The 27,315-nt window shown below is 45.4% G+C and overlaps 1 protein-coding gene across 28 annotated transcripts in view; it reads right to left on the reverse strand.

Moving 5' to 3' along the window:
• EIF4G3 (eukaryotic translation initiation factor 4 gamma 3) overlaps window positions 1–27,315 on the reverse strand; it is a 1,432,461-nt gene that overhangs the window by 515,659 nt on the left and 889,487 nt on the right. For all 28 annotated transcript variants that reach the window (XM_086921648.1, XM_086921654.1, XM_086921652.1 and 25 more), the window contains one exon: window positions 11,587–11,733. In XM_086921648.1, the coding sequence (XP_086777774.1) occupies window positions 11,587–11,733 (147 nt within the window). The remainder of the gene's footprint in view (window positions 1–11,586; window positions 11,734–27,315) is intronic.

Raw genomic sequence — 27,315 nt, forward strand, 5'->3', positions numbered from 1 at the left:
CCGCTGTTTGAAAATAGCAGCCCTAGGTAGGGGAAAGTGCTGGTGCTTTTTAAAACATTTGACCCTGAATTGATCTGGGGGATTTTGTGATTTTTAGGACCGCAACTCATGATCAGCGATTTTTTAAAATTAGTTGTTAGGCCTAAGTCGGCCATAAAAAGGACAAAACCTGAAATTAAAATACGGAGTGCCTTTGGAGTGCGGCCCATCAGGACCGCATCGTCTGCATAAAGGAGGGTGGGTATAGGGACTCCATTTATGTAAGGCACATCACTAGTTAGAGTGCTCAGAGAGCCACTTAGCTTGTTGATATACAAAATAAACAGGAGGGGGGCCAGCACACACCCTTGTCTGACCCCCCTGCCAATACTAATATCATCAGAGACTTCACCCATTTGATTCACACGCACACATGCTTTAAGGTCGCGGTGTAAAAAAGCTAAAAAGTGTACCAGATGGTCGTCTAAGTCATATTCAAGAAGGGTAGACCAAAGGCGGGAGCGATTAACAAAATCAAAAGCCGAGCTCAAATCCATGAAACCAAAATATAAAGGGGATTTCTTAGCAATGTTATATTTTGCCATGATCAGGTTCAAGTTCAAGCATTGTTCCACCGTTCCGACACTGCTACGGAACCCAAGCTGGCTAGGGTGTAGGATGTTATTCTCATCAGTCCAAGTTCTAATCCTTTTAAATATGATCCGTCCCAAAACTTTCAAGGTGTTATCAATTAAAGAAATTGGGCGGTAGCACCCAGGATCCAGCCTATCGCCCTTCTTAAAAATGGGAACAATAATGCTACGTGACCATGTTTCTGGAATTTGCCCGTCTGTTAAATTGTTAAAAACATTGCAAAGCAATGGGGCCCAAAAATCGGGCTCACATTTTAACTGGTCAATAGAGAGCCCATCAGAACCGGGCGCTTTATTCCCGGCGCTTTCTAATATAGCATCAGCTACCTCGGATACAGAAATATACAATGGGTGTAGGGAGGGTAGCGACAGAGGAGGATTATCTGGTGTTGCATAGATTTTTCCAAAATGTGCAACCCAGGTAGGACCAGTGATATTACAGTTAATTTCGGTCAAGTTGGAACCAATAGATCTTATCACCTTTACCTCCTTCCAGAACCCAGTGGTATCTTTCAGGTCAGCAGATCGTGCCAGGGAATCCCAGTGGGTTTTAAGTAATTCATTTGATCTGGTGCGTAGGGCACACTTATACTCTGCTCTGAGCAACCTTACTCGTGGTATATCCCTCGGTTCAGCTTTTAGGGCAGCTCTAAGCATCCTATTTGCTTTGGAACATGGGGCATCAAACCATCTAGGCGTTTCCTCAGCCTTACTAGAGGCTGGTCTGGAAATCTCACCTTTAATTACAGAACAGAGTTCAGAGAATGATTTAATCACGTTAGCCCCATGGTCCTCGGTAGTAAGACAATCTTCGATCAAGGTTGGGTATTTTTTACAAATTCCTGCTAGGATTCCCTTATTGTCTGCTCCCTTTCAGGTTACCCTCAATTTATCTGTCGAGACTTCCAAATCCCTTGCACCTATTTCATGTCTTGGACACTTACCCCTCGGCAATGATAAGTGGATGGCAATTGGGTAATGATCGCTATAAATTTTACACACTACTTCGGCCCTTATTAATGCCTTGGCAACAGCGGGTGAGACAAAGACATAATCAATTGTGGTGCCTCCCCCATGTCCAATAAAGGTGGGAAATGGGGAGGCGCTGTTTTCCATACCTGCATATTCCATGCAATTAACAAGTTCACTAGTAGCAAGACAATTTAACAGTTCTATGCCTCTTTTGCATGGGAGGTTTCTTGAATGTACATGTGCGTTAAAATCCCCTCCAAAACAAATGCCATCAAATTTCCCATGTACCTGTCCATCCATAATTTCATTGATAAAATCAAATAAAAGGATAAAATTTGGGTTAGGTTGGGACAAAAAATCATTGTTATAGAAGTTGATTAGACATAGTTTTATCCTCTGAGTATATGAGAGTGCCATGAAGCTAGGACAATTGGTTAGTAGTTTGTCAATTTTTACTTCTGCAGAAATTTTTATCCAAATGGACAATCCACCACTAGGACGGCCAGACAGGGGAGCTAAAACAGTCCTGTTATGGCAACTGTACCCCTCAAGCAACAAGTCCTCAACACACCAAGTTTCTTGAAACATTAATATGTCGTAACAATTGACACAGTCCCTCCAGGAAGGAATTCCCATCTTGGTCTTCAGACCCGCGATGTTCCAACTGAGAATTTTTAAATTATTATCATTCCTCAGACAGGGACCCTGGTTAATTCTTGAGGCGGATTTAGTTGTGACATGCCCCTGTTGATCACATAATGTACTAGATGGAGAGATCTCCAATGTTAACGGGGCTGCATCTGGAGGTGTTTCCACTAGCTGGACTGCCTCAAAGCACACGGAAGGCAGTTCGGTGCTTTCGGAGGGCAGTCAGTCCAATGTGTCCAGGTCCTGAAATATTCCAAACCTATTATGTAGCGGAAAAACTGGTGGGGGTTGCATCATCTTGTGGGGAGGACGATAGAAATATTTTAGCGGTAGAGGGGTCACCACAGTAGATGGACCGTGTCGACCAGAGTTGTTGTTCAGCAAGAATTTTGCAGTGCCCGGGTTTCTGAAGTTAATTACAATACAGTCCCCGTTGATATTTTTGAAAAGAGGACCAACCCAGGTTACTCGCCGTGCGGTTATGATCTCTTTAGAAATGTCATAACCCACCCCCTTATGTTTTGTTAACCAATCTATACACTTATTGTGCAATTGAACCCATGATTCACCTTGACCTTCCCTAAGCGGTGGGATACCAGCCAGAACTAAAACATATGGACAAGCCTCAGGTGGAAGGTGTAAGGCAGGGCCTTGATGTTTTATAGGCCTAGTGTCCTCATGCGAGGTCTTTTTATCGCGCTGGCTGGAATTGGCAGGACCCTTCTGTGCTAAGGTGGTCTGCATCGCTGTATTACTCTTTTTGTTAGTATTAGTTAATGGTCCGCTTGCAGCGTTAGCAGAAACAGAGGGTTTGGACGAGGTGGCAGGTCCACGTGTAGAATGGCGTGGAAGTAAGGGGGTGTCAGTTAGAGGGTCAGGCGGGTTACTGCCTGTTGTGCCTTTACTTTTAATCACCGTAGGTGTAACAGACGGCGTTGGATTAGTAATAGCTTGTTGTTCCACAACCCTGATAATGCCATGGTCACTGCTAGTGAGGACACGGGTGGTGGATTCAAGGTCTTTTAGCAGACGTTCTACTCTCATTTTGTCCAGGTTCGCTGTACCTTTTCTCTTGGCATCCTCGTTTTTAATTAGGTTCTCCAATTTGTCAAGTCTTTTAAAAATATTATTAAATTGTTTAATCATTTGACCTTCCAGGTTTTTAAAAATAGTATCTGCAATAGTCTCAATAAGGTTCCCCTCAGACTTGGAGTAATGACTGGATTTGTCAGTTCCGTTGGGGGATTCAGTCTGGGTGGAAATAGATATATAATTTGTTATTTATAACGACGACGTCACCCAGATGCGGTTGTTCCTGTGTAGGTACTATATGTTGAACCAGCTTCTGACTCTCCCCCTTATTCCACGTACTTTGTGGGGTTGGTTGGTTTGCAGTCCTTGGTGGCTGCTTCCGTTTGTTGTGGGTTAATTTAGCAGGGCCCCTCTTTCTCTTGGCTACGACTTTATCAGATACCTTATTGGTAGCCTCTGTGGATGTTGTTACAGGAGCATGGCCAAGAGCTACATCTGGTGCTATGTACATAACGGTGTCATCATCGTCTAGGACAATTGGTACATCAACAGCAGGATTTGAGGGTTTTACCACAATTACTTCAGGGTTTATATGGGTATTGCCATTGAGACTGCTCATGGCATGTGGTTGGTTGATGCTCATGGGACCCATAGAGAATCTCCTTTCAGTCTCAACAATCTCATTGAATGCGGTATCTATCAGTGCCTCAAACGACGTTAGCAATGATACAGGGGACTCTGCATCCTGGGTAAGGATGTCAACATTATTACTTGTTACGGTGCAATCAGCCATTGTATAAACCTGTTTGGGGACTGACCTTTTAGAGAGATGTTGGAGGGGTGGCCCGCCCGACCACTGTTGACCTCAGAGGGCCCGCCCTTTGCCCGGGCTTCGCCCCGGGCGTCCCGCTCGCGTCCCGCGACGCGGGGGCTCTCCTCCCTTTGAAGGGCTCTGGCGCTCTCAGCAGCGCGACCCGCGTCACTGCGTACGCGCCGCCGCGAGGCCTGCCGGGATTTGTGGTCTCCTGGAGCGGCGGCGCGGAGTCCGGTATCCAGGGACTCTTGGCAGTGGCGGCGGAGATGGTGGCGTACCCTAGAGCCTGCTGGCTGCTGCTGGCTGCTTTCTGACTCGTGGCGGTGGCGGCAAACAGGTGCGTAGCTTTTCCCCCCGCTCTGCCGGGGCTCTCCTCCCTTTGAAGGGCTCTGGCGCTCTCAGCAGCGCGACCCGCGTCACTGCGTACGCGCCGCCACGAGGCCTGCCGGGATTTGTGGTCTCCCGGAGCGGTGGCGCGGAGTCCGGTATCCAGGGACTCTTGGCAGTGGCGGCGGAGATGGTGGCGTACCCTAGAGCCTGCTGGCTGCTGCTGGCTGCTTTCTGACTCGTGGCGGTGGCGGCAAACAGGTGCGTAGCTTTTCCCCCCGCTCTGCCGGGGCTCTCCTCCCTTTGAAGGGCTCTGGCGCTCTCAGCAGCGCGACCCGCGTCACTGCGTACGCGCCGCCGCGAGGCCTGCCGGGATTTGTGGTCTCCCGGAGCGGCGGCGCGGAGTCCGGTATCCAGGGACTCTTGGCAGTGGCGGCGGAGATGGTGGCGGAGATGGTGGCGTACCCTAGAGCCTGCTGGCTGCTGCTGGCTGCTTTCTGACTCGTGGCGGTGGCGGCAAACAGGTGCGTAGCTTTTCCCCCCGCTCTGCCGGGGCTCTCCTCCCTTTGAAGGGCTCTGGCGCTCTCAGCAGCGCGACCCGCGTCACTGCGTACGCGCCGCCGCGAGGCCTGCCGGGATTTGTGGTCTCCCGGAGCGGCGGCGCGGAGTCCGGTATCCAGGGACTCTTGGCAGTGGCGGCGGAGATGGTGGCGTACCCTAGAGCCTGCTGGCTGCTGCTGGCTGCTTTCTGACTCGTGGCGGTGGCGGCAAACAGGTGCGTAGCTTTTCCCCCCGCTCTGCCGGGGCTCTCCTCCCTTTGAAGGGCTCTGGCGCTCTCAGCAGCGCGACCCGCGTCACTGCGTACGCGCCGCCGCGAGGCCTGCCGGGATTTGTGGTCTCCCGGAGCGGCGGCGCGGAGTCCGGTATCCAGGGACTCTTGGCAGTGGCGGCGGAGATGGTGGCGTACCCTAGAGCCTGCTGGCTGCTGCTGGCTGCTTTCTGACTCGTGGCGGTGGCGGCAAACAGGCTGCTTTCTGACTCGTGGCGGTGGCGGCAAACAGGTGCATTCAGAGATATGGGTTGGATGAGGCTGATTTCCTCCATCTGGCGTTGCATTGTAGGTGGGTCTGTCAGTACTGGGAGGAGGGGGTTTCTCTTCTATGCACTATGACTGGCCTGGTGGTGGATTGTACACCCTTGGGGTGTCTTTTGGGGTATTTGCCTGCGGTGAAAGGCCCAGTGGGGCGCTTCCTGAAGGGTGCTCTTTTATTGGCAAAGAGGCGAGTGCTGTTCACTTTGGACAGTCGACTGCGACCGAAAGATGACCTATGGGTCAAAGATATGGGGTACTGTCGAGAGCAGCTGGAACTGTATGCTGTGGAGATGCTGACGTCCTCACGGCCAACGGATATATTGGCCCCTCTACGTGAATATTTAATAGCACGGTGCGAACAGGAAGAGGGTAGTTCGAGTAAGTGCTGAACCCTCTATTGTCATCAATTCCTCAAGTCACTTTGAGTATATGCTACTGTGGGTTTGTTTTGTGGACATGGATATAACTATGTGAACGTGTGTATATTTGTTTTAGTCAAGGCGTATCTTACTGAGTCAGGTTTTTTTTTGTTACTATGGTTGGATTTTGTAGAGCGATATTGAAATGTATTTGCAATGACTATCTGTGATGTGCTATTCTGAAAATGCTAAATAAATTTAAAAAAAACAAAAAAAAAACTTATGTGGCGTAGGGAAGGTCAGCGACACTCCTCCCCAGCACCTCCTGGAATGCTGCTTTAGTTCGACTTTAAAGGAACATATGTGGCTGGTTATTGGGAAGGTGTCTTGCTTACTGGTTGCTTAGCAGGCCATAACTTAGACCATTGATCTTACCAATAATAACAAGCATTTACAATGCTATAGGTCTTGCAATGACATTATTTTGAGCTATTGACTTTGTAAATGACATTGTTTTTTTATTTTGTTTTTCTTCTGTAAAACATAAAAGGCATATGCTATGGACTATTAACATTGCAAACAACAATGCCTTTTATTTTTGTCTTTAAAACATAAGTAAAGGGCATTGGTATTTATAATGCCAATAGCTTAAACTCGCGTAACTGGGAGACCTATTGCATTGTAAATGCTTGTTTCATTTGGCCTTAGGGAGGTGTTTAAAGAGCTACTCTATTTCCTCCTAGTGATGGGGATCATACTGGGAAAGCAAGAGTTGATGATTCAACAGTGTGTACTGGCTACCACCGTCACACGCCTACCTGCACAGTCAATCCTCTTCCTTGTCCTTTTTTTGGAGGTGAGAGGTTGCTTGTATCGAGGTATGCTTCCTAGCTGTCTGGACTGCAAGGAAATATGGTTGGACTTGGCCTCGTTTTTATAATGAACCATTAGTGACTGAGTTGTACAACTTTTCCACCCGTGGAGGAATCACCCTAGTCTTCATTGGTTCGGTGAGGTTTTTGACAGCAGATTGTATCAAGCCCTTAAGCATAGGAAGATATTGCAGAAATCTGTCTGTTTGGCAGAGTGTTTTCATGAGGAATTTGTTGTCCTCCATGGCCATGTGTATGTTAACATTGTGGTGGTGAGAAATCGCTTTTCTACACACCATGTGCTATTCCATACGCTGGGAATATCCAACTACTGGGGATACCAACCCGTGGTGGCAGACTCACAAACACTAGACTACAGGCCTGGGAGGAAATCAGCATAGACACAGTTGGCGCCTTGTTTAGCGACAACACTGTTCTTGAACAATGACAATTTTGTGCAAGCCACAGGAGCGCCGGGACAACTTTACATAACACGTGCCACGGTGTCACACTACATAAAAAAAGACTTGGGCTCCCCAGCGACAAGAGCCTCCACCACATGAACTAGTTCGTACACTATACTATATGGGCGAGGGGCAACACCTCATTAAATGGCTGTACATTGGTATCTGCGCACAGGCGTCTGTCCTGCTCACCGACTTGAGAATAAAATGGTTGGAAACTGCAGATTGTGTACTATCTGACAAAGTGTGGCCAAGTATACTTGAACGTCCAAAGCGAGTGTCCCGCAACGCCAAATTCAAATTTATACAAAGCATGGTCCTGCACAAATCCTATTTAACCCAGCGCCAGCTACACCGAATGTTTCCAGACACACAACACTGCTGCCCTCATTGCAAATCTGAGGAGGCAGGCTTCGTCCATATGCTATGGGCTTGCCCCCACCTTAGTAACTATTGGGAGGGAGCACGGGGTGCAGTTGGGGAGGTTACGCACTTACAGATTGAAGACAATATAACTGAATGCCTACTGGGACTCCGCACAACCACCCAGAAAGTTCAACTGATCTTCCTATATCACGCCTATATTCTAGCTACACGCGCTATTACTATGCAGTGGAAATCCACGAGACCCCTGTGGTATCCACATGGTATGATGAGGTGGTGCGCTGAAGTAGCGCAGAGAGTGCAGCAATCAGGCGAGAAGGGGCACGAGGGTTGCGCAAACACCCAATTTCAATGGAATGGGATACCACTCTGGAGGGCTTTAAAGCGCTGTACCTCTTCCCGCACCACACTACCCCAACCTCACAGTAGATGCCACTGTGTGCTGCGCTAGGCGGAGTAATTGCCGAGCAAAAAGAAGACACAAACACCCGCACAACACTATAGGAATTGGTGAGCGATATTTTCACGAGTAGCTCCCAGGACATACAAATCGACTTAGCGGTCTACAACGTGGGAGAGCGGGCTAAAGGGGAAATGTTAGAATTTATGTTGATAACCTACTCAAATCAATGACTTTTCTTTACAATTGCACTATGCTAAATGTTTTTGTATCAATAATATAACTCTGGTTGTGCCTGCATGCATGTACCATGATTCTCCTACTAGCATGTGCTAGCAGTACGAAAACTACCACAATGAAATGTGTTACAACAACTGGCAAATATTATATGGTAATCAATAAAGTTTGTTTTTATAAATAAAAAAAAAACATTGTGGTGGTACCCAGTTCTATGGATTACTGCATGATCGGTTACAATGTCAATCTGCTGGGGATGCCGTAGATGGGTAAAATTCTAGGCCACAAGAGGACCAGTCCAGTAGTCTTCCCAAGGGTCCTTTGAAAGCCTGGTCCTTAAGGGCTGACTGATAGTGTGGGTCTTCAGTGTCATATGAGTTTCCCGGGTCAGTTTGTGGAGGGGACTGGGGGGAGTGAGGTTTGGGAATTGTGCAAGGGCAAGTATGTGAGTCACCTGGGGTCGGGGTAGTGGTGGTGGCTGGAGGCCTTTCCCTAACCTTTTTTGGAATGAGCGGGGTGGATGGCTCAAATGAAGGCTCTTCTACAAAGGTAGGCCTGATTTTCGGAGTGAGCATGAAGATTGTGCGAAATTGCTCTTGTGAAGGAGGCCTGATAATGATCTTCCACATGGAGGGATGGATGTAGAGCTTTTTACTTTTTGTAGTCCAGGATGTTAGGGAGCGGAGTCATAAATGATCCCTCGCTCAATTCTGATCTTGCAGTTGAAGGTTCCATAGGTGCCAAGTTTGGGCCGGTTTGACTTATGTTTGGAGATAATGGGTGGTAAGAGCCTACACCCGCAATTTGAAGGCTTGCTTTACATCGAAAGCGGCTCCTCGGTCCAGCAGTCTCAGCTGGCAGAGCCAGAAACAGAGATCAGTGCCTCCTTGGCCTGGACTTGATGCTAGACTTCATCAGGAGTAGTCATCGGCCTTGGCCTGGGGACGTTTTCAGCGCTGACTCCAGTGGGATTGACAGTCATGCGTTTCTGGCAGGACAGAGCCACTGAGAATGGTTCTGGTGTTTTGGACCCAGGTGCTCTGGGCTGCAGGCTCTACTTCCTCATGATGGGACTAAGAAGATTCAGAGGGCAACAACTGGCTCTCTCCAGCTTGTGCAGTTACAAGGTCCAACGGTCTTGCGTCTGAGGAGTAGTCTTCGTCCTGGTGACTGAGAGACGAGTCACAAAAGCTTGCGCGACTTGAAAACAATTTTGAGGAAAAACAGCATGCAAACGTCTCGGCCCAACACTAGATGGCAGGAGTATTCAAAACATGTGTATCTAAAGCACGGGTCTCCAACCTTTTCTGTAATGAGCTATTTATGGGTAATGAAACTCATCCAAAGCTCCAAATATAATTCATGCTGTAATAAAGACTAAGAATTTGATTGGCAACATAGAGAAGTTTATTAATTACGAGTACTACTGGGATTTTAAACGCGTCAGCACTTTCCTTTTTTTCCGTTGAGGGATCAACAGATACTGAACACAACCATTGTTGAGGGCTGTTCAACATTGATTTAACCACATATGTTTTTAAGCTTATTCCCAATAGATGGCATCTCTCAGAAGTGACTATGAACTGCGTGTTATGAGAGTGCTTTATGTTCAATATTCTAGAAACAACCAACTGGTGTACTGTTTGTTTGATTTGAACTATATTTAAACTAGTTGTATGCACTATTTGTGATTGCCGTTTATCACGTAACCTGTGATTGTTCCACATTGTCACATAATTGTATTATTTATATTTGCGTGTACTAAATAGTGTACCCTTTATTTCAGACTGTATCAATTGTTAAAACGATATAAAGAAATTATGAAGTAATGGTTAAATAAAAAACCAGGACCAAGGAACTCAGATACTGGCCCTTAGTCTAAGAAAAAAGCAGCATTAGAAGTGGTATCCAGGGTCTCTTTTGTACTACTTTAACTAGGCCCTATCTGGCTACCAATAAAGGGCCGACCCCCTTCATATCACACGTAATAAAGACTACATCAGGCAGGATTATATTAGTGGCCACCGTATGCAAGATTACCAGCAATTAACACCCATGTGCACCTGGCAAGTGTGATAGCAGTAATGTAAAAAATAATTGATTTAGATTGCCTATGAATATGAAATACAGTGCTACATTATTTATCACTCAAATATTAACTTTAAATATATTTTGGAAATGTAAACATTATTCTCCTAATTCATTAATCAACAAAGCGGGGACTAAAACAATTGACCTTTTTTCTTCTGACCAGTTAAAGAATTTTTCTTAATTTAAGCTGTTGACCCACGCGATCGTGAAAACAGTAATATTCCATTTAGGTTTGTTTCCCTTTTACACTAATTGACCTTTATTCTGAGATAATCTTTTTTTTAAAACTTTTTTTACATTTTTCTTCTGGTGACCAGCAATTCAGTTTATTATTTCTTCACATTTTAGTTTCTAGATCGTTGAGGCAAAACTATATTTCACTAAGTTTTCTAAATCAATCACAAGTATTATACAGCACTTCTTGAACACTTTCACCTTCAAAATCCTTTTAGCTCGAGCTTTCTTCTAGTACACGTTCACATTGGTGATACTCTATTTATACTTGGTGGCTTTGTGGTGGTTTCCTGCAACCTCTGTTCTGGAGTAGCATCACGTTTTTTAATGATTAACTGTGCACAAAATATGACAAATATGTATCTACATATTATATGTTTTACTAATGCATATACTTTCCTGTATATATGTGCAATTACAGCCTTTAAAAAGTCGCTTTTGAGACGAAACACGCGTCAGCTGTATATTGGATTGCACTACAAGCTTCTAAAAATTCAGACTCCTGTTCTCTGATTATATAGTTTGGACAATACTGTATATGGTGACAACACCATTGATTTATTATATGTCGAGTGCTAAGGTACATCAGTTTATCATTTGTCTCCAAATGTTGGTGTAATATATTAATTCAGCCAAGATATGCTTCAGAATGAGTGGGCTGGGCAGCAAACAAGATAGCTACTTACAGGTAGGTGGAGAGCTACCAGTAGCTCACAAGCTACTCATTGGAGAAAGCTGATCTAAAGCCACACATGCTACGGACAATGTCAGTTCTTTTTTTTAATCTCTGAAACAGAACATACATTTTTACAGCAATGATATCCATTATATAATTAAACACATTTTAAAGTTCTATTTTTTATGTATTTATTAAAAGAAAGAAATGTTTCGTTTGGAAAGTATAGAGAGGCTTTTGTTATCCATTGCAAAGGTTTTCTGTGATCCTGTACATTACCTGGAGACAATTTGCTCTTCAAGAGTAAACTACACACAAACTTTTCTTGCTTTCTCTCTCTTTCATACTTACTGTTTTTGAAGAATCCAGTTCCTTCTGCTTTCTTTCAAAAACATCATCATCCACTTTGTCTCTTTCAAATTCTTTCTGGCAGCGGTTCAGCAAGAGCTTGCGGAAATTCACTGTAGTAGCAGGCTTGTCGGTCATCTGCACTTTCAGCTGTAGCCAGAAAAAACATAACATAGTTAAATGTTTTGATCGTTCATTTAAAACAGACAATTACATACAGAGATCTACGCTGTTGAAAGACAACCTCAAGTCAATGATTCACCTGGTCCTTTTCTTTTACAAAAGCTAAAAATATTAGTCAGAGGTGGACTGGAGTAACATTTATTTTATAACAATCTTTAAAATGCTAAATTCTTTTATGTTACAAATATGCTCTTCAACTGCACATTCACACTCAACATACAATATAAAACAGAGGAAAAACTAGTGAGAAAAAACATAAAAACAAAGGTTTCAATAATTTCCTTTGCTCCTTAACTAAGCAGTTATGGGTGATTAGCGGCTCTTTACTTCCAGATTGATTGATGAATATTGGGCAGAAACAAAGTACATGTGATAAAAATTCGTTTTCATAATGACAAACAAAATAAGTGACTTGCTTGTAACTGTAGTTCTCCAGTTTTGGAATCTTTATTAGATTCACATGCTTGATCATTCGCAGTCGAGATGGGAGTCGGTACCTCAGAAAATCAACAAACTGGACTAGAAAGGCCCTAGGCTCTTCAGTTTAGTAACATATAGTCATTTTTTTAAAAGAGACCAAACTTAAGTTTCAACCAATCAGGAACACTCATGTGAGAAGCCCCAGTTCCTTTCGATTTTTAAAGCACAAGTGTAAATAAACACCCACTGAGAGAAAAGGTGAGCTTCCCAGGAGAGGAAGGTGGGTCACAAGTGAATCTATGAACAATTCCAATACTGGAGAAGGAATATGCTACTTACCAGTATGCATCTGTTCTTGGCATAGAGGGCTGCAGAGTGGTACATTATGAATAGATCGCCATCTGGTGTTGGGCTCGGATGATTGCACTTGTTTTTCTCTTGGAGAGTCTTTTGTAGTTTGGTGACTCCTCCTTTGGTTGCTAGTGCGCATGGGCATCTGCTCCATCCTTAGATTGTTTTGCCATAGTAGGGTTAGATGGAGTAGTATGATAGAATACAGATAGAAATGCCCATGTAAGTGTATATAAATAAGATAATGTTGGAACAGACACAGGTTTCCGGGGAGGCTGGGAGGGCATGTGCCACTCTGCAGCCCTCTATGCCAAGAACAGATGCATACTGGTAAGTAGCATATTCCGTTCGAGGCATATGGGCTGCAGATGGTACATTATGAATAGACTATACAGCAGTCCTCTCCCTAGCGCTGGTCACCCGTGTCTGTTGCAACAGTCTGAAATAAAGTCTTTAACACAGCTTGTCCCACTCTAGCTGGTTGTGTTGTGTGCACATCTACACAATAGTGTTTTGTGAAGGTATGCGGTGTAACCCAGGTAGCTGCTTTGCATACGTCATCTAGTGGAATGTTTACCAAGAATGCCATAGATGCTCCTAGTTTACGTGTAGAGTGAGCTCTAGGAGGAACAGTTAATGTCCTCTTTGCTTTTAAGTAGCATATTTTTATACATTTTACAATCCATCTGGCAATGCCTGCCTTAGAGATGGGATTGCCCTTATGTGTAGGAGAAAACGCCACAAATAGCTGTTTTGTTTTTCTGAAAGTTTGTGTTCTTTCTATGTAGTACAATATTGCCCTTCTGACATCCAATGTATGTAGGTCCCTTTCAGCTACCGTCTGCAGTTTTGGAAAGAAGACCGGTAGTTCCACTGACTGATTGATGTGGAATGCTGAAATTACTTTAGGCAAAACTTTTGGGTTTGTTCTAAGAACCACTTTGTTTTGGTGTAACTGCATGAATGGTTCTTGTATTGTAAACGATTGCAATTCACTTACTCTTCTGAGTGAAGTGATAGCTATGAGAAAGGCCCCCTTCCATGTGAGGAATTTTATTTCACACCTATGCATAGGTTCAAAGGGTGGTCCCATTAGTCTGGTAAGTACTATGATGAGATTCCAGACTGGGGAAGGTGGCAGTCTTGGTGGAATGACTCTTCTGAGTCCTTCCATGAAAGCTTTAATTGCTGGTACTTTAAACGGGGAAAGATGTTGTCTGTTTTGTAGGTACGCCGCTATAGCTGCGAGATGAACTCTGATAGAGGTGTATGCTAAGTTACATTGCTGCAAGTGTAGTAAATAGCAAATAATCTGTTTAGTGGATGCGTCCAGAGGGTTGATGTTATCACTGTTACAGTATACAGCAAACCTTTTCCATTTTGCTGCATAGCATGCCCTGGTGGTAGGACGTCTTGCTTGTTTAATGATTTCCATACAGTCTGGAGGTAAATCTAAGTATCCAAACTCTATGACCTCAGGAGCCAGATCGCTAGGTTCAATTGTTTGGGATCTGGGTGCATTATTTCTCCATGGTTCTGTGCAAGGTGCATGGGTAATAATCTCAGCTTTTGATGTGGCACCTGTGAGAGTTGCAGTAGCGTGATGAACCACGGCTGTCTTGCCCACGTGGGTGCTACTAGTATCATTGTCATTGAATGTTGTTGCAGCTTCCGAACCACTAATGGAATTAGTGGGAGAGGGGGAAAAGCGTAAGCAAATTTGTTGGACCAATTTATCCATAGTGCATTGCCCTGGGACCGGTGGTGTGGGTACCTGGATGCGAAGTTTTGGCATTTTGCGTTCTGATGAGTGGCAAAGAGCTCTATCTCTGGTTGCCCCCATCTTTGGAAGAATGGCTGCAGTATCTGGTCGTGCAGTTCCCATTCGTGTACTTGTTCTGACTCTCTGCTTAGGATATCTGCTATCTGATTTTGAACTCCTGGTAGGTGTTCGGCTAACAGATAGATCTTTTGAGGAATGGCCCATCTCCAAATGTCCTGTGCTAGTTTGGATAGTTGGAGAGAGTGTCCCCCCCCCCCCCTGTTTTTGAATATAATACATTGCAGTCATGTTGTCTGTTCTGATCAGGACTGCTTTGTTGGTTATTTGCATTTGGAAAGCGTTTAATGCTAGAAATACTGCTAGTAGTTCCAAATAATTGATGTGCAGTCTTTTCTGCTGCACACTCAATTTTCCCTGCACTGTGTATTTGTCCATATGTGCTCCCCATCCGGTGAGCGATGCGTCCGCTCTCAGTATCACTTGTGGAATCGGTTCTAGGAACGACCGTTCCTTGGAAATGTTTGTTGTGTTCCACCACCTCAGAGAGCGATGCGTGCGGTCGTCTACCAACACCAGATCTGTAATCTGACCTTGAGCCTGATTCCACTGTGTCGCTAGACACTCCTGTAGTGGACGCATTTGTAGTCTGGCATATGGTATTAGCAGTATGCAGGAGGACATCATGCCTAACAGCTGCATGAACACTCGTGCTGGTAGTGAGTGTTGTGGTTGAAATTTTTGTATCAGCGAGACCATTGTTTGTATCCTGATTTGATTGGGGTATGCTTTGGCTCTTTCTGTGTCTATAGTAGCCCCTAGGTATGGTTGAATCTTGGTTGGTTGTAGGTGGGATTTTTTGTAGTTCACCGTAAACCCTAGGTGGTGCAGCAATTGAATGGTCTTCTGTGTGTTGTGAAGACATTCTTCCTGTGACTTGGCCTTTATTAGCCAATCGTCCAAGTAAGGGAAGACATGTATTAGTTGTCTTCTTAGGTGTGCTGCAACCACTGCTAGGCATTTTGTGAACACCCTTGGTGCCGTTGTGACCCCAAACGGAAGGACTTTGAACTGCTAATGTTGTCCTTCTACTACAAACCTGAGGTATTTCCTGTGGGCTTTGTGAATTGGGATGTGAAAGTAAGCGTCTTTTAGATCCAGTGTAGAAAACGTCCCCTCTCTTCAGTAAAGGAAGTACTTGTTGGCGCGTGACCATGTGGAAATGTTCCGATTTTATGTATGCATTGAGAGGTCTGAAGTCTAAGATTGGTCTTAGAGACCCGTCTTTTTTGGGGATTAGGAAGTATAGAGAGTATACTCCTGTCCCTTGTTGATGTTTTGGAACCTTCTCTATGGCATGCTTTTGTAACAGTGATAGTACTTCTTGTTTTAACAATGTCAGATGGTCTTGACTCATTGGACGCTGTCTGGGGGGGATGTTTGGTGGGGTAGCTGTGAGTTCTAGGCAATAACCATGTTGGATAATTTGTCTCACCCACTTGTCTGATGTGATGTTTTCCCAGACAGGTAGGAACTGTGATAGACTTCCCCCGACCGGTGTTATGTGGTCTGGGGGAAGTTGTATTAAGTTACTGTTTTGGGGTTGGGGAGTTGCAGTTGTTATTATTTCCGCGACCTCTACCCTTGTTGTTGTTACCTCTGTCACTGCCTCTTGAATTACCTCTGGGTGATGTTGGTGTAAGAGGTAGATTGCTGACTTGTGCCTGTACTTTTTGAGCCCCCTCTACATGTGGATCTGCGAAAGGAACCCCTTTGGGTTGGCTGTTGTAATGCTCCCATTGACTTAGCCGTTTCTGTGTCCTTTTTCATCTTTTCTAAAGTCTCATCTGTACCTGAGCCGAAAAGTGTCTTTTGATCAAAAGGTTGGTTCAATAAATATGTTTGTACTTCTTGTTTGAACCCTGAGACCCTAAGCCATGCATGTCTTCTTAGCATGATACTGGTGTTGATGGATCTTGCTGCAGTGTCTGCCGCATCCAAGGCGCACTTAATGGAAGTGTTAGGTATTATCTTTCCTTCCTGTAAAAGCTGATCTGCCCTTTTTTGATGTTCCTTAGGAAGATGTGTGATGAGCTTTTCTAACTCATCATAATGCGCCCTATCATAGCGTGCAAGTAGCGCTTGTGTATTGGCTATGCGCCAGCTGTTAGCCGCTTGTGATGCTACTCTTTTGCCTGATGCATCTATTAATTTTGACTCCTTATCAGGTGGAGGGGCTTCTCCTGTAGATAATGAGTTCGCTCTTTTACGAGCGTTTGTAACTACAAGCGAGTCCAGAGGTACCTGTCCCTTGATAAATATTGGGTCTTTTGGAGCGGCCTTATATTTTTTATCAATTCTTGGGTTTAACACCCTAGCCCTCACTGGGTCTTTGAATATGTCTGCTGTATGACTGAGAAGACCTTTCAGCATAGGTAGAGTGCCTGATGTTCTTTGCGCAGCAGGTAGTGTTTCTAATAGGAAATCCTCTATTTGAGGTTCTGTATGTAGATCTACCTTATGGTATTTTGCTGCCCTATTAATCAGCTGTACAAAACCTGTGTTATCATCAGGTGGTGAAGGTTTTGAGGGATATAACTCTGGGTCGTTGTCATCATCTGACCCTGCATCATCATTCTCCCATGGGTCTTCCTCATCTGGGATAGTGTCCAATTGCATTTACTTGCTTAAGTGCCCTTGTGAGCTACAATATGTGGGCATGACCACTCGACCGGTGAAAATTCGTATATCGGAACATAGAAGCAATTTCCGATGTAAGAAAACCAACACCAAGATGTGCCGGCACTTTTTAGAACATAACCACACTGCTGACTCCTTAAGCTGGCTCATCCTTGAGATCCCTAACAACAAATCCAAACAGAATTTATTTCACAAGGAACAGAGGTGGATACACAGGTTGTCCTCAGACAGACAGGGACTTAACGAGGACATTCCGTGGAGTAGTCTATGACTATTTAGATACAACAACCTGCCTAGGACTGAGAGTCCACAGCATGGGTTTTAACATCAAACCCCGGCCTTGCATCTATATCTGAACCTCCTCATGACCCCACCAAATTGTAGTCTGAAATAATCAATAATATGACTATTTAGACTGGATTAATACCGAAGTGCCTTTTAACACACAGGGACACCTAATGGTCATGCTCCAATATAAACAATAAATACAATACGAATAGATAAGGCAATAGAATCAAAACGTATTCAACATTGATTCACCTTTGTATACCTAAGCATGCATACAACTGAATACCGACCCGTTCTAAGATGGCCCCCGTGTAAACACAGCGAGTCACGTGACATGCTAGGCGTTTTGGTAACGCCCCAAACAATTGCTAAAAATCACCGGAACACCGTGACCCGCCACTATCCGGATCCCGGTAGCGATGGGTAGGCACAACAGCTTCGACCAAGGCCTCGAGCAGTAAGTAACCTTTGCTTGCGATTCCCCAGTTACAGGGGGACTTTTGAAATCAATTCCAATGACCCGCTACCAGGGCTTTGGTTAATTGCAGCGCGCCTGAGTTGTTACTCTAACGGAGCCGACCTGGTCACATTGGGGGTCGGGTACAATCTACGCAGTGCTCCTGACGCCGATACAAGCGAGACATAATCATGGCTGGTTTGCTATTTTGAGAGCGCTTGGGGTGTGTAAAATAAACGGAGCAGACCTGCTAATATGGGGGCTGGGCACAGTCGCCGCGAGCTACTGTAGGGTGCACAAGACCTCACTGTATGTCGATCTACATGCCGCTATTTAGCTTCAATACATGACTTTTGACTAGGCACTCCTAATGAATGAACGGACGCCCGATGTTTGGCGATATGATTGTGATCACCTAGTACTGTTTAGCAGAAGATTGGATCCAACATGAAAAGTATGATTCATGAGGCGCGCGCTCGCCCATTTCTTACGACACCCAGAGAACCACATTATTTAACACTCTTGAATTTAATAGGCATTTAAGGATCACTGACAGTTCGAATTTACGTGTACTTGTCTCCCTTATAGCCATTAAACTCCTTTTGGTTCTCCCCCTTGAAGTCACACCTACCGGGTACTGTTGACACCCGTACTCCTTGACCTTTAGGTGAGTAACAGAGCACCCCTGTGTAGGATTGTGAATCAGGAACTATGAAGTAACTGCTGCTATTTTTAGTCAAAACTTCTGTTTTTATAAATTTACTCTTGAATGTTGTGGTATGTGGTATTGTGATTATAGTTAACACTAGCTGGTCACTGTGCACAATATGTCACTACCACAGAGTCACCTTTTTCCAAATAAACCACAGCGTGTTCACGGTCAATAAAGGGCACCTGTTGTCTCTGTATTTTGGTAATTCTCTCTTATCTCCTCTAGGCAAGAGCAGTCCAATTCAGGTAGTACAACAGGAAGTTAAATGTATTATTGGTTGACACTTTTCTAGGTCATTCCTTTGCGATAGATGTATATTATTAGGTCCTGAAGAATCGAAGCATAATTGCATAGGCGAGAAATATGTCGACCTCACGATACGAATTGTAGTTCTAGATCGTGATACGGAATCCTAATTTCTGGCGATCATAGGCTACCCACTGTTTTTAATATATAGCATGGGAACCACCAGAATAAATTGATCTCCGGTACCTCGTGCTATATTTTAAATCACCCCCCTACACTATCCATTCTCTCCCTGGCCCCTCACTTGCACTTCACCTACAGGCTGTTGGAAAAAAGATCTCCGATAAAGAGCTTCTCTTTGAGGTGAGCCCGTAGGGTATTGCACCGCCTGCCCTACGAGGAGCAACCGCTAATGATGAAGCATGACACTCGCAAGAGTGTGTGAGGCCATTCATTCCAACAAAGTGGATACCCAGGGTAGCCCTCCACAGAGCACTACCCTTTCTTTCTCTCTCCTTTATTGACTGTACCCTTCTTCTTCCTCAGGAACAGCCGAGTCCGTTTTTTGTTAGTCATAGTGTCATCATCCCCATGAGGTTCTCCCTCCCCTGTATCACTGTCTACATCTGTCTGAGGTGTAGATGGTCTTGGTGTAGAAGGTGGAGGAATAGTTGGCATAGTGTGAGGGATAGGAGAAGAGGGTAAGACTCTAGGCCGAGGAGAAGGAGGAGGAGTTGTATTTGTCCCCATTGTTCTCTTCTTAGGAGGAAGAGCTTTGTCATCTAGCTGTTCATTCTTCCTCTTTTTCGGTGATTTTGTCACTACTTTGCCAGTTTGTGGATCGATAAATAAAGTCTTTTGTTTTGGATCTGTTTGCTGCTCCTGTGTCGGTACCGAAGTTTTTGGTTCCGAAAGGTGCCCTTGCTTCCGATCGTCAATGTTCGGTGTTTTCGGCACTGAGGATCTGCTCGATTCCGATTTTTTCGGTGTCGAGTGAGTCTTCGACGTCGAAGCATGTTTCGGTTTTAACATGGAATGTTTCGATGCCAAGCTTTCCCTTGTATGAAGCTTTGGTGTCGAAGTCTATGTCGACCGTTTCTCGGATCCGACATGGTGGGAGACCGAGAGTTTCGGTTTCTGTTTCGGTTTCGTTGCCGGGCCCGAAGGCGGGGCGTCGGAAACTTTCTTCAGCGGTTTGACCGGGCTCGAAGGCGGGGTCGTTACCGCACGGGGTCGTTTTTTTGGTAAGGGGACGTCGTCACTCACGGTTTGTTGAACGTTGATTTCCTCGACATCTGACTCGTCCACTTCCGACCCCGACTCTTCTTCATGTTCCTCTTCTTCTTCGAGGTGCTGGTCTTTGAACAGCTCCGGGATTGCCTCCGACTGCATTCTCGAAACCTCGTGTCTTCGAGCTCGACGGTTTCTAACTGTAGACTTGGAGGAGAATGCTGCGCAGGCTTCACATTCCCTGGATTCGTGTTCAGGTGATAGACAGAGATTGCACACCTCGTGTAGGTCCTTGTGTGGGAACGTAGCACCACACATTGGACATTTTTTAAATGGAGTCCTTTCCATGGACTCCGGGCTTGACCAAGTCGAGAAAGGCCTCTCGGTCGTCGACGTAGACTAAAGTTTTCCTTTAATGTTGGAGTCGAAACGCGTCGGAATGGAAATGAAATCGCGTTCGATAACAATACCGTCGAATTGGAAAGGGAATACGCGCCGAAATATCGCTTCTTCCTGAAGTCGATCTGGAGCGCTTCGATCCTCATCCGAACCCGATGGCGGAAAAAAACAATCTAAGGATGGAGCCGATGCCCATGCGCACTAGCAACCACAGGAGGAGTCACCAATCTACAAAAGACTCTCCAAGAGAAAAACAAGTGCAATCATCCGAGCCCAACACCAGATGGCGATCTATTGATAATGTACCATCTGCAGCCCATATGCCTCGAACCTACAGTTACAGGTAAGTAACTATTATCTTACTCTAGTATTGGACATTTCATAGATTTACATGCTTAAATCAGATTGCGGAGCAGTGGAGAAGCCAGTTTTTCCACAAAATCTAACATTTATACATGCAGGGAAAGAAATATGTATTCATATCTATATATAGAAATATGGGTAGAAAACCATTCTAGAAATGAATATAACTACAGTGCAAAATGTGTGTTATAGGTAGGAGGATGGTGGGAAGGAGGAGATGGCTCACCTTCACAGGAGAAGATGTTGTAATACCGCTTGGCCCCCTGCCGCATCACTGTGACCCGCCGATTCCAAGCAGTAGTGCTACATAAAGGTGTGTCTATTCTTCCAAGTTGCTGCCTGGCATATTTCTTGAAGGGATACACCGGCAAACAGCGCCATTGAAGTAGACATAGTTCTTGTGGAATGGGAACCGATGTGCGTAATGGTCTGCTCACTTTCTGGTGACCAAACTGAATGACGCTTGATATCCATCTAGCACTGATCTGCCTTGAGAGAGGATATCCTTTCCTTGAAGCACTACATGCTACAAATAGTGGATTGGATTTACGAAAGCTCTTTGTATTTTTGTAAGTAGAACTGTATGCATCTTTTGACTTCTAAAGAGTTAAATGCCCTTTCAGCTGGTGCCTTAGGGTCTGGAAAAAAGATTTTCAGAATTACAGGTTCATTGAGGTGACAGTCTGATGGGACTTGAACTTGGGGTTTGTGCGTAGAATTAACATATCTATAAATTGGAGGAAAGGTTCCTGAATGGTGAGAGCATGTTTCTTGCTGACACTTCTGGCTGAGGTTAAGGCCAAAAGGAGAGCTGCCTTCCAGGATGCAAATATGATATCTGCTCTATGGATGGGCTGTGAAATACAATGTTGAGTTGCAAAAGTGGAGGTGACGGCATCACTGGCGGGAAGCCCCTAAATAATCCCTCGAGGAACTAAGTAACAGGTCTGGTAGACCATAGTGAAGGTGATGGGGGTGATCGCCTGAAGTGGGAGATGATTGCTAAATGGACTTTAATGAATGCATGAGCCAGCCCAGATTGTGCCAGATGCAGAAGATACAGGCAGATTTATTCTGGTGAAGAGGAAAGTTGATGCACCTTAGCAGTTTGGCACCATATACAAAATATTTTCTATTTTGTGACAATAGATTGTATTTGTACTGTCTGCGCAAGCTCCGGCTAATATGTCCCTGCAGTCTGGTGGAATGTTTCAAATTAGTTGAACTCAGGAGCCAGGCTGTCAAGTTAAGTGAATTGGGATCTGGGTGCCTCAGCTGGATGTTGACCTTCTCTGAGAGGAGGAGTAACTCCCTGAACCAATATTAGCACGGCCATGTTGGAGCTAGGAGAATGATTCTGAATGGTTAGACTTTCATTTTCATGAGGATTCTTGGGAGGAGAGGAATGGAGTAAAGGCATAAGCAAAGATACCAGACTATGCAATCGAAAACTCATTCCCCCCATGACTCCGGATGAGGATGCCAGCTTGCAAAGACCCAACATTTCCGGAGGCTGCAAAGAGATCCAGATTCGGTTTGCCACACTGGAGAAAGATGTTGTCCAGGATCCTCGCACTTGTGACAAAAGGTAGTCAGTCTGATGGGTGCGTCTGCTTTGGTATTTTCATTTCTGGGGACATATTACGCTCATAGAAGTACTTCATGGTGGATGGACCAATCCCATATGCTTTGCACTTCTTGGGAGAGGAGGAGAGATCTTGTGCCAGCATGCTTGCCGATGTAGTGCATTGTGGCCATATTGTCCCTGCGGATGAGCTTATTCTGGAAGGAAAGACTGCAAGGCTAGATTTACTGCCTTGAGTTTGAACAGATGGACATGGAGATGTAGATGAGATGGTTGCCACTTGCCACTGACCTTTAGATCCTGGAGTTAAGCTTCCCACCCCTAAAGGGAAGTGGAAGTGGTGATGACTATAGGAGAAGCCATGTTTAGAAAAGACAGGCCAATTGACAGGATAGGGCATTGATCATGCCCGGAGCGACTTGTATGAGGTCGTCAAAAGACACCGTAGCTTCAGGGGCGGTTGGTGATATTTCAAAGTGGGAGGCGCAGAGTGATTTGCATACGGCACCGTAACGAGGGAGCGCAGCCAGTGAGCCCGAACCCCAAAACGGGGATTGGGGGGCTTACCCCCCCCAAGAAAATTTTGAAAAAAAAGAAGAAAATCGTGCATTTTCAAGCAAATTTGAGGAAGCAGGAAGGTTAATAAAGCAATTGTGAAAGTGCAGTTATTACATTAACAGATTGCATAACATAGGTAGCTGCTTATTCAGTATAACAACAGAGCTTCATACATTCCGTCCTATTCCGCTCAGGTGCTGAATTCAGACTATAAGACTTTCATGAAAATCTCAGCTCTAAGAGTAGAAGAAGTTGCACAGCAGTTGGGAAACAGCCTTCACAAAGCATTGGATTGGTGCACTGCCATTACAGACAAAACATTATCAATTAAAATGACCATTACATTTGCACCACATACAGTTTTACTGGGCACAAACGATAATGTGTGGAAATGTCATCACCTACTGTAATGATGTGTTTTGATCATATTCAAATAATTGTTTTCATCCCAGTTCAGAATTACAAAGAAAATGAACTTCATTTGTTCTTTCCTAATTCAGATATAACATCAGCACAGATAATGTTTGTTGGGTGCAAGAAAACTATTATTATTATTATTATTAAATGGGTTTTATTAAGCGCAGACTACCCGTAGGCCTCGTAGCGCTGAGTATGACTGGGGGGCAAGTGAGGACAGTGTGATTTAGGTGAAAAGGATAGTTTTTAATTCCTTCCGGAACTTTAGGAGGTTAGGTTCGTTGCGCAGGGAGGCCGGCAGGGAGTTCCATGCCTTGGCCGCATTCCAGGAAAAGGAACGGCCCCCCCATCTGGCACGCTTGACTTTGTTCTCAGTGGCCAGAAAGGCTGTACTGGAGCGCAGCGACCTGCGAGGGAGATATGGAGTAGCCAGCGAGCAGATCATTGCTGGTGCTTCCTTCCACATGGCCTTATGCATAAAGCACAATGATTTAAACAGTATTCTGGCCTTAATGGGCAGCCAGTGGAGTCTTTTTAGGGCAGCAGTCCCTGAGTCCCGCCTGTTGAGGCCCAGCAGGAGGCGGGCTGCTGCGTTTTGCGTGACCTGGAGCTTCTTCGTTGTAGTGGCCGGAGCTCCTAGGTACAGTGCATTCCCATAGTCCAAACGGGACAGAATGATGGCTTGCACCATGATCCTGCGGGCTTGTGGGGGGAGAAGTGGTAATACTTTCCTGAGCATACGCATCAAGCCGAAGCAGGTGGCAGATATGATGGTTGCTTGGTGATTAAAATTAAGATTAGCATCAAGCCAGATGCCCAGGCTCTTTATTTGGGGTTTGGACTGAGGCTGGGTGCCCATGCATGGGGGCCAGTCAGTCAATGGGCAGGGGATGTTTGGGTTCCCAAGAATCATGAGCTCCATTTTATCGCCATTGAGTCTTAGATGGGAGGTGGCCATCCATTTATTGACTGCTACTAAACACTTACTGAGATTAGGCGGGGAGGTGTTAGTTTGGTTCAGGGAGACGATCAATTGAGTATCGTCAGCATATGTGAAAAAATAACATCCTACACCCTCTAGTCTCATATGGGCACTGTGCAGGATTGTCACATAAAAACATTTCTATCACTTTGAAGTCAGAGAAAGAAATTAAACACCAAGCTCCCTTGGAAGACAGAGAGTGACATTTGAGCTCTGTCTTCAATGCACAGCAAATGTGACAAGATAAGATTTAAAGGCCTGTTTACAGAGAGGCAGGACTCTGAAGGATCCAGTAAACAAGAGAAGCCCACGAGAGAAATGTACTCAAGCTGGACAGCCCAAAGCAACTAAATCGTATTCTACTACATTTTCAAATTAAGTAACGCCGACGCCCAATGCCAGGACAAGTTTACGTACTCAGTGCGGCCATGCTTTCCTTCCTGTCCCTTCTTAGTACTTTGCACAACTTACATTAGAATCCATTGTTACATTACTGTAAATGAACAAATAAACAATTTAAAACAAGAAAGAAAGCCCAGTGCTCTCATTTCGAGTCGTCCTCCTGCCTGGCGCACTTAGCTGCTGATCGTGTGGGAAGAGGAGAAGTGAAACGCGGAAACCTCCTGGTTCAGCAGCCAGGTGCTGAGAGGCAGATCTTGCCTTTCCCTTCCTCTTATCCAATATTTATTTCTCGTATTCACTTGGACCCTGCTCCACTTTCCTTCACTGCCACGAGCAACCTTTAAAAAATGCATATATCGGAGAAATGTTTTTTTCCCTTTCCTGAACGGCATTCCTCGGATCGTAAAATGTCACACGGAAGCAACAGATCCGCCCCGGCAACTGGAGCTGCACTCCACTCCAGCCTTGCTGCACTCACGTTTCTTGCTGTAGTCGCCACCAACGGGGTCTAAACCAGGCAGACATACTACTCGATTAGACAGACATATTTACAAAATGGAAAAGAGGCAGGTGTGTAGTGACTAGATGTCCCGGATTTGCACGGACAGGGGGCGACACGCAAGAGGCAGGGGGGGCTTCTGGAAGGGGGCAATGCCAAGAGGCAGGGAGGTATGGACAAAGGGGCCAGGAGGGGTGTGGGTGGGTAAGTGGGCACAAGGGGGGGGGGGTCTACAATGCCTCGTGCCCTTGCAACTTGCCCTATATTTTACCCATAGGCAATATGTTTATGTGAGAGGCAGTAAAAATATTGGTAAATCCAGATAACCGAGATTTCCCTGGTTTTGAACATAAACTTCAAATAATGCCTTTATTTTAGAAATTAGTTCAAAATTATTTAAGCGTTCTCTAAACAGTTCCTTTACTATAATTAAAACAAACAACGGCACAGTTGTCATACTGAAAATTGCAAATACTTTTACAAAAATGGTATTCAAGTACCGACTGCAATCCCTTCCAGGCTCTCAAAGCAAACAAACGCTCAGTGTTATTTGTCTTTAAAGGTGTTAATTTCCGCCAACTTTCCGAGCGTTAATTCTAGGAGCTGGCAACTCCGAAGGCCCCCCTGTGTCTGTGGTTCCACTAGGGCCCCCAGGGGCCCAGGCAAGGCTGGTGAGATCCACAAAACTGTATTAACTTCACAAAAGGAACCATCTCTTGGTACCCTAACGGCAACCGAGGAAGGATGAAAGGCCGAGCTAGTCTCATGGAGGCAGTAACGGAACCTCTGCAGACTTCCTCCTAAAATCAAATGTCCCCGTTTTTAACGGAGAGCAGGGTGAACCTGCACATACATCGATCGTAGTGTTGTACAGTCTTAAGTTACATGGCCCTCTCAGAAACTGGGGACAGATTCGGAACTACAGTTGTTGTTTAGACATTACTGCGGTGCACGCAAATAGTCATCATGTGCACAGTAGTTAAATTAAAATACCTGATCATCAAGTAAGTACTCGAGTCGAGTCGAAAGGGCACACTGGCTGGCTCATGACATGCACACGGTCCACACACGAGGCGACTGGTGGCGAGTAGAGAGAGGATCTGATGACAGCAGCGCCGCGCGCCGCAAAATGGCAAATCACTGCATGGCTACATGAAGTTACACACAGTGATTGGCCATTATGCAGTGTGTGTGTCACCACCCACGCGCGGCATCCAATAATGGATTGCCCTGCCCTGCCCTGCCCTGCTGCGCGGTGACCGGCCAATCCTGGCGCTGCAAGCAGCGCCAGGATTGGCTAGGGGGCTCACTGACTGCTCGCCCTGTGTCGCCTTTGTAAAGCCAGGGGCTGCGGCCCGGTTAAACAAGCACCCCCCTGGTCACTCTCTATGGGGGAAAACTGATGCGCATGCTCGGGCTAGTTTCTGCCCCAAGCATCACTTGCGCATACCTTGGCTGGATGTCTGCTGCTGCAGCTGAGTGAGTGCGTCACGTGGACTGTCACTCAAGCTGCGCAGCAGTCCAGACCAGCCCCCCTGCACTCCTGGATAACTCGTGTGCTTCCCGGATTCCCGGCGGCGCTCGCTCTGCGTTTACAAAAATTTTCATGACAAAAGTGTGTGTTCATTTTTTCTTGCAGCAGCGTCCATGGGCTTGTGGGGCTATGCCCCTACGCCCCATGGACGCACCACGGCTGCGTAGCTTGTATCCATTGCCTGTCCTACTCCTCTTGCAGCAGACGCATCCGCAGATGGCAGAATGGAACAAGAGGATTGTAAGATGACATCATCCTTAGAAGGAACTTGTAGAGCAAATAGAAAGATTTTTGCTGTGTACTAATTTTGCTTAAGACATTAATTTTAGCCGTCGCTCTGGCGTGGGGTACACTCTGCTAAGCATTGTATCGGGCGTGGCCCCTAAGATTGTTATCTTTTGTGATGGGTGAAGAACTGATTTCTGCGGATTCTGTGTGAGGCCAAGCATGCTGAAAAGCTTCATGCAGGCAGTTGTTGACGTCTGTGCAGTCTGACTGAAAGGTTCCTTGACCAATCAGTCGTGGAGATAGTGGAACACTTGATGTATGTGTTGTCTTAGAAAGGCTACTAGAAGTGTCAAGCACTATGTGAAAATGCAAGGGGAGGGTTTAAGGCAAAGGGAGCA

The sequence above is a fragment of the Lissotriton vulgaris genome, chromosome 5, assembly GCF_964263255.1.
Source record: "Lissotriton vulgaris chromosome 5, aLisVul1.2, whole genome shotgun sequence".
Taxonomy (NCBI): Eukaryota; Metazoa; Chordata; class Amphibia; order Caudata; family Salamandridae; genus Lissotriton; species Lissotriton vulgaris.